At 36.3% G+C, this 10393-nt stretch overlaps 1 protein-coding gene across 1 annotated transcript in view; it reads right to left on the reverse strand.

Moving 5' to 3' along the window:
* LOC107621450 (beta-glucuronosyltransferase GlcAT14A) overlaps positions 7617–10393 on the reverse strand; it is a 3985-nt gene continuing 1208 nt past the window's right edge. Inside the window, exons 2-4 of the mRNA XM_021114377.1 lie at position 10393; positions 10197–10312; positions 7617–8816 (exon numbers count right to left, since the gene is read on the reverse strand). The exon at position 10393 is cut by the window's right edge and continues 63 nt beyond it. Of these exons, the coding sequence (XP_020970036.1) occupies positions 8302–8816; positions 10197–10312; position 10393 (632 nt within the window). The 3' untranslated portion in view covers positions 7617–8301. The remainder of the gene's footprint in view (positions 8817–10196; positions 10313–10392) is intronic.

Genomic DNA, 10393 nt, shown 5'->3' on the forward strand with positions numbered 1-10393 from the left:
CGGTGTAGGTCGATCCATCGGGAAAGGCCAAAGAAAAAAATCTAGGACCGGTCACTTTTCAAAAGGATGTAGGAGGCATGGGGAAGGAAGCAAGAGAGGATGGAAGCAACACATGGGGAGACAATTCACGACAAAAGCTACTGGACCTAAGATTTCTTTTAGGGATAAGGTGGTTAGTTTGTCGACCCCAAAACCCTTAGTCATTGATGACTCTTTGGGTGGGTACCGTGTAGCCGTGGTTGAAGGAGGTCGAGGGGGGAGACCTAAGGTCACTTTCTCTGAGGAAGGGAGAAGGGCTCTAGCGGAACCCTATAATGACTCCGTTGTGGTCAAGGTGATAGGAAAATATTTTAGTTACATAGTCTTGTCGCATAAACTCAGATATATTTGGAAATTTAAAGGAGGATATGAGATCCTAGATGTATGAAATGACTACTTCCTGGTGAAATGTGTTTTGAGGGAGGATAAAGAGAAAGTCCTACTCGAAGACCTGTGGATGATTGAAGGTTTTTACTTGTTAGTAAAACCTTAGTCTTTTAATTTTCATTCAACAGAGGGCTCCTTTAGTTCTATGCTTGTTTGGATCTGTTTCATTGGTTTAAATATACTGTATTGCCAAGAAAAGGCCATGCGACGTATTGCGGTGGCAGTCAGCAAGATGATAAAAGTAGATATGGCAACCAAAGAAGCGGAGAGGGAAAAATTTGCCCGAGTCTGCGTACAGATTAACTTAAGCGTTCCAGTGATAGATGAGATTGAAGGGGATGATGTGGTATACAAAGTAGAATATGACATCTAGAGCTCATTTGTGATTCATGTAATTGCTACGGTCACATAACTGTAGACTGCGTGACGAACAACAAAGACGTGATGGCGGAGGGAGGGTTCCCAACATCGAAAAACCTTTGTCCGAGCAACACAACCATCGAAACTGATGAAGGAAAATAGGGGTTCATTTTTGGCAATTTTTCAAAAATTACAGAAAATTAGGAAAATACGGATCTTCTGCCTAAGACATTGCATGGGGAGATCATAGTTAATAATGTAGCCAATCAAGAAGGTACAGGAGATGGGTGGACCAAGGTGAAAAAAAGAAAAAAAAGGAAAGAGTTTGGAGAACAAACAGGCTTCCAAGAAAGCTTTTGGGCCCAAGAATATAAAGCTCATTTTCAAAAAATCAATGGTGGTGGCCAATCTCTATAAAAAGACAATGAAGACTGGACTGAAAACAAACCAACCCAATTTTTCTAGCAAAAACTTTAAACACGTTGGTAATTACCATTTGCTACCATGAAGTGTTGAGACAAGACCAAATGGATGTAAAACAGAAACACTTATTTGCTACTTCACAAGGAAGCAATTAAGACCCAGGTTCCTCCAAAACTAGCTACAGGATGGAGGAATGAAAGAACCGGTTGGAAGGATGCTCAAGCCTGATGGGAGTGATGGCAGAAAGGGAAAGGAGTCGCCGTGGAGGGGGTTACTGGTCTCTAAATCAGGTATTTTTGTGTTTTTCATCATAACCTTTGTTGTTGTCGATAGTGAAAATTTAAGTATTCTAGCATGCAATGTGAGGGGGGTGTCTTGTAAATTAGCTTGTGTTCATTAAAAAGGAGATTGTAAAACAACATAATTTTACTTTCTTTATTGTTATTGAAACACATATTGTTTTTTATAAGATGAAATCCTTTTGGGATAATTAGGGTTATTATAATGTCGGCATATTAGAGGCCAGGGGACACAGTGGGGGGTATATGGATTTTGGTGGAAAAGTCTTGGGGAACTAGCAGATTGATTGATATCACTGAGCATTGTGTTACTTTTGAAGTGGCGAAGGGTACTGGTATGTGGATGTGTAGTGTGATTTATGCTCCTCCTCAAGCTTAATATCAGAAACTTCTCTAGGATTATCTTCACAGGATTGCTGATAATATTTCTTGCCCTTGGCTTGTTCTCTGAGACTTCAATGAAGTGCTTTTATCTTCTGAGGTAAAAAGGGGAAGCTTTTAATGTGAATAGAGCTCAATCTTTTGCTATTACTATCGATAATTGCAGACTAAAAGATATGGGAGCTAAGGGAAGGAGATTATCTTGGCAGAGGAGAGTGAAAGGAAGTCTTGATATGGCAAAAAAAAATGGATAGGGCTTTCATAAATATAGATTAGTACCTCCTTTTTCCAGAGACTTATTGAAAAATCCTCGGAAGATATCACTCTGACCACTTACCTATCCTAGTTAAGAGTCATCCAGATATGGCTTTGAAGAAAACTAGAATCTGGCCCTTCAGATTTCAGGCTACGTGGACCACTCATCCCCTCTTCCGAGAAGTGGTCCACAAGGCTTAGGACTCAGGATTGCCAGATGTAGCTAGAAGTTTAGTTGTTGTTAAAAAGGATGCGCAGAAGTTTAACTCAGAAGTCTTCAGCAACATTTTTGTTAAAAAAAAGGAGCTCGAAAAGAATATTAACATAGTTCAGCTCTTCTTGGAGCAGACGGATGATCCTTGGCTTAGAGAGGAAGAATATAAATTGCAACAAGAACTGAACTCTATCCTTCTCAGGGAAGAACTCTATTGGTTCCAGAAGTCGAAAAAAAAGTGGGTTAAATTCAGAGATAGAAACACAATCTTTTTTCACCTCTAAACCATTGTTAGAAGGAAGTGAAATAAAATCCACAGTCTTATGCTTGAAGATGGAATATGGTCGAATGATGAATGTGTCCTTCAGGAGGAAGCAAACAAGTATTTTCAGAGACTCTTTTGTTCTAGAGAAGATGTGGATATGGGCTGTCTTGACAGAATCCCCCTCCCCCAGCTTAGTAAAGAAGCATTTCAAACTATGTTAGAGCCGGTTTCAGTTGACAAGGTAAGAAGGGCTGTTATGGAGATGGGTGCATTTAAAGTGCTGGGTCCAAATGTATTTCAAGCAGTTTTTTTCAAGGAGTATTGGGATATAGCTGGGATTGATGTTTGGCATATTGTGTGTTCTGTGTTTGCAGAAAAGACCTTAGATTCTTCCATTTTTGAAACTCTTATTGTCTTGATTCCAAAAGTGTACAACTCGACGATCATGAAAGAGCTCAGACCCATTATCCTGTGCAATGTAATTTACAAAATTATTACTAAGGTGTTGGCCAATAGATTTCGCCCTTTCTTAACGGAAGTAATTGGCCCGTTACAAGGGGAATTCATTCTTGGAAGAGGCACAAGTGAGAATATCATCATAGCTTAGGAGATTCTCAATTTCATGCGGAAGACTAGGTCCAAAAAAGGAGTTATTGCCTTCGAAATTGATCTTGAAAAGGCATATGACAGGGTAGATTAGAGATTTCTTCAACAAACTCTGAGGGGCTTTGGGTTTTTGCCTAGCACCATTAATTTGATTATGAGATGTGTATGCTCCTCTTCTCTTTTGATTCTTTAGAATGTAGAGCGATTGCAGAATTTTAATCCTCACAGATATTTAAGGCAAGGTGACTTTTTATCTCTATATCTCTTCGTCCTATGTATGGAATGCTTGGTTTGCCTTATTTCCCATTACGTGTCAAACAGTGCTTGGATACCTGTGGCTATTAAGAAAGGTGGGCCAAAAATTTTCCATCTTATGTTCGTAGATGACCTCCTCCTCTTCTACGAAGCTATCAGGCCTCAAGTTGAGATAGTCATGAGGGTTTTGGATCTTTTTAGTAAGGCTTTTGGGCTCAAGGTTAATCTAAAAAAATCTAAGGCACAATGCTCCAAGCATGTCACTCAAAGAAGAAAAGAGGTCCTATATAGAGTTTTCCACATTCACTTTATTTAAAATCTCGGCAAATATCTAGGGATTAATATTGGGCATGATAGAGAGAAAAAAAAGATAGTGCAAGAAGTTATTGAGAAGGTTCAAGGGAGGTTAGCCAACTGGAAAGGCCATATGCTCAATAAGGCAGGACGTTTGTGTTTGGTTAAATCAGTTTTAACATCCATTCTAGTTTATCAAATGCAAATTTCTTACTTTCCTTCCTATACTTGTGATAAAATTGATTGCATGATAAGGCAATTTTTTTGGAAAGGCCAGTTGGACAGGAGGGGTTTATCCCTTGTTAGCTAGAAGAAGGTCATGACTCCAAACAGATATGGAGGTCTTGGGGTGTAAAAAACTAGGTGTGTGAATATTTCCCTTCTTGAAAAGTTGGTTTGGCAACTCATAAATTGTACTGACAAGTTATGGATAAAACTTTTATCAAACAAGTATTTACTAATGGTAGAGGGTTTGAAGCTGTCGGTGGAGCCTCTTATGTCTGGACAAATATTATAAAGGCTTTCAACAGCCTAAAGGAAGGTTTTGAGTGGAGTTGTGGTAATTCGGATCAATCTTTGTAGTTTGATCGCTGGTCTCCGTTGGAAAAGTTAGCAGACACCCTCCCTTATGTAAATATATATGATTCTCAACTCAATATTGCTGATGTTATACATTATGATAGATAGAATTTTAATAAGCTTTACTCGCCTCTCCCCAATCATGTCAAATTGGATCTTGAAACTCTGATCGTTCCTAGACACAACTCCCATGGACCAGGATGCTTTTGGAAAGCGGCTTCTTCCAAGGAGTACACTGCCAAATGGAGATATTTGTGGTTGGCTAAAAGGAAATACTAGTGGGATGAGAATAAAAACGAGAATTGGCTTTGGAAGATTTGTATTCCTGAGAAGATCAGATTTTTGTTGTGGTTATCGCTTCACAATGCAGTCCAGACGGAGGTGTTTAGATACAATCATAGCCTCTCTGTCAGTAATTCTTGTCATCGGTGCAGGAGTCAGCCGGAATCGATTCTTCACTGCTTCTGAGACTGTGAGAAAGCTAAAGTTGTTTGGAACATTCTTGATCTCTCTCTTCTTGACAATAATGAATTGACTGACTTCTCATCTTAGCTTAGATGGAGTATATCAAGGAGGGAATGGCTTACGGCATCTGGTATTTGGTGGATTTGGTGACATTGGTGCCAAGATATTTTTAATCCTAAAGAGCCTTGGCTGGAAAAGAAGGTAGCAATGCTTGCTAGAAGTCTGAGTTATGAGTTGATGTCCTTGGGGAACAACAAATCCGTCCTCACTATTATAGATTAGAGATTCAAGTGGGAGCCTCCCCCAAACATACTACAAAGTAAACTGTGATGCAAGTATCTTCCGAGACGCTCAATTGGCTATGTTTGGTTGTGTCTTGAGGGATGACAAAGGAAGTTGGGTGTTAGGCTGTTCCGGCACTCTCCCCTTTTGGCACATAACTCGATATGAGTTGTTGGCGGCGTGCCAGGAGCTTAATTTGGCTTGGAAAGCAGGCTGCAGGCATATTATCTGTGAAACTGATTTTCTAGATGAGTATCTAGTCATAACTCACAGTGATAATGACATTGTGGTCAATATTCACGAGCTTTTAGCTAGGAATTGGGATATTCAGTCATCATATCTGAAGAGAGGGAAATAGCATTGCTGATTGGATGGCAAAAACTGGCGCTAAGAGTGAGATGGGTTATGTTACCTAGATCAAGCTTGGAAAAGAATTGAAACAACTTTTAATGAAGAGTAAAGTATCGTTTTTGTCCCCAACGTTTGGGGTAAGTCCCAAAGTTATCCCTAACGTTTCAATCATCCTATTTAAGTCTAACGTTTCAAAATTGACTCAATGTTGTCCTGCCGTTAGGGACGTTAACAGAATTGACGGCGGGACAAAATTGAGACGATTTTGAAACGTTAGGGACTTAAATAGAACGAAAACATTGGGGACGAAAACAATACATAGAAATAAATTTTAGTTTTATCCTTCAATAATATCAATTTTTTACTGTACATAGTATTTAATTATTTTTTAATCACATCTAAGTAAATTACACTTAATCACATTACTTTCATTCTAAATAAATTTATTTTTTTTATAATTTTACACTTAAAGTTATAAATTAATATCAAAATATAAAAAAATTTATTTAGAATGAAAATAATGTGATTAAGTGTAATTTATTTAAATGTGATTAAAAAATAATTGAATATTATGTACAGTAAAAAATTGATATTATTGAAGGATAAAATTAAAATTTATTTCTATATATCATTTTTATCCCCAACGTGTTCGTTCTATTTAATTCCCGAACGTTTCAAAATCGTCTCAATTTTGTCCCACCATCAATTCTGTTAACGGATCCCTAACGGCAAGACAACATTGAGCCAATTTTGAAACGTTAGGAACTTAAATAGAACGATTGAAACGTTAGAGACAATTTTGAAACTTACCCCAAATATTAGGGACAAAAACGATACTTTACTCTCTAACGAAAAAAAGTTTGGTTTAATCTTGTGTGCTCTACTCTTTGAACTTATCTTTTTCTTTTTCTGTTTTTGTTTTTTCATTTTTAGACAAAAAGAAAAAACTTATTTTACATTTTTTTTAATTTTCACTTAAATTGAGATGATCTATTTTTTATGGAAAGTTCTACCTAGCCCAAAATGGTCCCGTTGGCCAATAAATGAAACATTAAACGAGTGTTAAGATTCATTCCATGTAAAATGAACACAAATACACAATTCGTGTGTTTTGACCTAACTCTAACACGTCGAAGCTTTTCCACTATGGGGGGCTGGATTAGGACCTAACATTACGGCAAAATGAAGAAATACTCAAGTCAAACGACCTTAACACACGCATTTATTTAAATTGAAATAGTCAATAATCAACGTTCCAAAACATCGGCTTGTGGATTACTTTGTAGCCTAATAACCTAGTCAACCGTGATAAATATACTGAAGGCTATTTTATAGGAAGAACTAGCAAGAAAGAGAGAAAAAGAAAAAATAAGACAGTATCTAATGAAATAAGATTATTGATAAATTAGATTACCACACGTCCACACGAAAACGATTCATCGATTAAATTACTAGTTATAAAGCAACACTATTGGCAAGTCATATAAATACATCTCATCAGGACAATTTAGATTGATATTTAAAAACATTAGGAGAGGTTATTAACACATGTCACTATCATTCGAGATATATATATATGTAAATATCTAAAAATAAAATATTATTTTAACTTCTGATGTTTGTCATAAATATTTTATTTCATCTTACTTTTATTTTCTAATAATTTTTTTTCTTTTAATAATACCATCTTTTCTTCATTGTTATCTTGATTGCAACAACAATTGTAATTGTGGGGATAATTATAGTAATTTAGTAGTAAAAGTGGCAGAAACTTAATTGAAAAAGACGATAACGACGAAGAAAAAACAATCTTTTTAAAAAAAAAAATTGATAAGATATTATAAACAAAATAGAATAAGACATTTGAAATAAGAGTAAAATATTTCAAACATTAAAACAAAATTCATTAAGACTTAGCTTAGACATTTAAAATTAAAATATTAGCTTTCTTTTTATCCAAAATACTTTTTTAGATATTTAATTACTCATCTCACCAATTAAATTTAAGATTAATTTATTTTTTTTAATTTTATTATTCACATTGTTCAACAATATTATTGTCTATTTATATTTTTTCGATCTCTTAATCTATCCTCGTCAAGATGGACATTTTATGAAAATCAAATGACAATATATGATTTAAACAGTGGTGATAGACACATGGCGAAAACATTATTCATTATTTAAAATTGAGAGGATCTATTCTCGTTACTCAGTGCTTGTGGCACGAACCTACCCAACCATAAGATGCATTGACGCAGTGTCAACAAGAAAGTTAGGCCATTCAACAACTTCAACTTTAAACCAAATGGAACATAGAAAGTAAAAAATTAAGATACATAAAAAACATTTCCATTCCAATTTCACATCGTTTGTTTCTGTTCTTTTTTTTTCAACCCCCCACAACTAATATCCCCTTTCCCTCATTTTCTTGTCCCAAATGTCAAATAGAGCAATAAATGGTAGACATCAGCTTACCAATTCTGAGCTACATGACCATATGAAGAAACCTTTAATGCTGGTTACTCATTCATTGGATTCAAATCACAAGCCAAGTGAGATGGAAGGGAGTGGTGACTTGGGGGGGTTACAGATTCAGTTTTCTTGTATACCATAATAGTACAGTGTGGGCGATCCATCTCCGATTCGATCACATTTAGGTAACAAGATCCATCTCACTTGTTCTTCAACTAATATGTGTATACTTTCACTATTTCCTTTTTCCTACCAATAAAAAAACACTAATTTACTGAACGTGCTAACCCGAGGTGCACATATAAACTGATAAGCAAGTGGCAGGGGAAAATAATCTCTGAAAGATTGCTGAGGGTGCCTGCTGATTCTTCTCATACACACTGTCGTGGACGGAAACTTTCGTTCGACAATAAAGAGCTGATTAATGTTTCGAGCCTTTTTGCACCCGGGCCAGGCCTGAGGACCGTGGTATTACCAATTTCAGTGCAGGGATCAGTCCCATTCTCCCTGCTTCCTATGCACCACCCTCCTGGAACAGCCATTCCAGGACCTCTGGATAATAGCTCGGCATCAATTTTGTCCATTACTGGATCTTCTCTGTGGAACTTCCTCGCAAAGGGAGCATTGCTATCGACCATCTTTTGCATGTCCGCAAGATTAAGGTAGTGGGGGTGCTGCTTGGGAGGATTGTCCCAAGAAATGTAATGCAGATCGCTGTTCACTGTTGTGTTCTTGAACTCTTGAGCATTACAGATAACAGTGTGAAAGTATCCTTCCGGGGAAGATATGAAATTCGTGTAGTACATAAGAGCAGTCCGGGGCAGGTTGTCCCAGCCCCATATGCAGTAATCAATGAATGATCTTGAGAGTGCCATCCAAGCAGAACCTAACAGGAGAGATTAAAGAAGTTTTAGGTCATCATTTATGATAATGCTCTCACTTCCACAACCTAAACTTCCATGTTGCTCACTACTTAAACTTAAATGATAAACTATGCAGTCAAGATGCATAACAAAACTATCATATACAATCAATTTAAATTCGATCACAAGAAAATCAGAACACTGAAATTGGACCAATGGTTCGACATACATTAACTGAAAGAAACATATAAAAAGTGTTCTAGGACTGCCGACTGCAGCCATTTCATGGGAAGTTTTCTATCATTATGGTGAAAATTTAGATGTCAGCAAAATCCTAACCTCCTTAATGTCCTACGTTCAGCCATACTATAATTTGAACTATTCTGGAAACATGTTGGAAAATCAGAAGCTACTTCAATATCTATCTGGACAAATAACAGTTATGAACAGAGTCTAGCAAGAAGAAACCATATATTTGGCATTTATTCAGGAAACAGCATGATGGAATAGATTCACCTTTTATGATTACTTCTTAAGTATTATCCCTAGAGGCCAGATAACGTTTCAAGCTAATACAAAATTAAATTATATTACAAAAATTGATCATGGAACTATGGAAGGAACCAAAATTTTATTCAGAATCTAGAACACGTTTTATTGCAAAAATAACATGTCAGCTTATGCCATGCAATAGCAGCATTCTAAACTACATAACATTGGCCAAATCCTGACAAAGTTGTTGGAAACTTTCAACTTCAATGCACATAAAAGTATAAATAGGGTCACACAAAGACAAAAATCTTCATTCACAATTCCTGAAGCTCTACGTGACCAACCACATGGCAAATCAGAATAGATGATGATGCTGTCTTTGATTCAAAAAGTGCAGCATAGAGAATTCATATATTAACATAAATAACCACAATTTCCTGTTGGTGTCATAATTTTCCATTTCCATATACAACCTCATTTGTTTAAGAGACAAGTAGGCTAAGGGTACAGTTATCAGAAAGGACAAATCAATTTTGGAGCATAACATAAGAAAACAAATATTGCAGTCGATCAAAAAAACAGAAAGTTCTACTAAACAAATAAAAATTAAAAGTCATATGCTCATTCACACCAGATATAAATGGATTCACAATCACTAAGAGGCGCAAAAAGTACCCGAAAAACCGCAAAAGGTTTCTTCAACTCATATGAAATCGATGACTGATGATGCAATATAATAAATACATGAATGGTTTCTGAATCTTCAAATGAATTACATCAAAATCAATTCAAAGGAATTTCCTCCAATAGCGTAAACCCTTCAGAAAGCTAGGTCATTCCAAAAAAGTCACCGCTATCTAGAAACATACAAATCGATGGAAATTTAATAGAGAAAGAACAAAATCATTCACCTGTGAAAAGCTTGAATGCTGTAGGCCTACTTCTCCGTTGTGTTACCCAGAACACATCTTGCTTCTTGTTCATGTACAACCCGGGATCAACAATTATTGGCCTTGCACGCTGGTGACTACAAAAACAACACAAAAAGTTATCTCAATGAAATAATCAACAATTTGACAAGAATAAACAAATTCAAAGAAAACTCACT

Source organism: Arachis ipaensis, chromosome B10, assembly GCF_000816755.2.
Source record: "Arachis ipaensis cultivar K30076 chromosome B10, Araip1.1, whole genome shotgun sequence".
Lineage (NCBI taxonomy): Eukaryota > Viridiplantae > Streptophyta > Magnoliopsida > Fabales > Fabaceae > Arachis > Arachis ipaensis.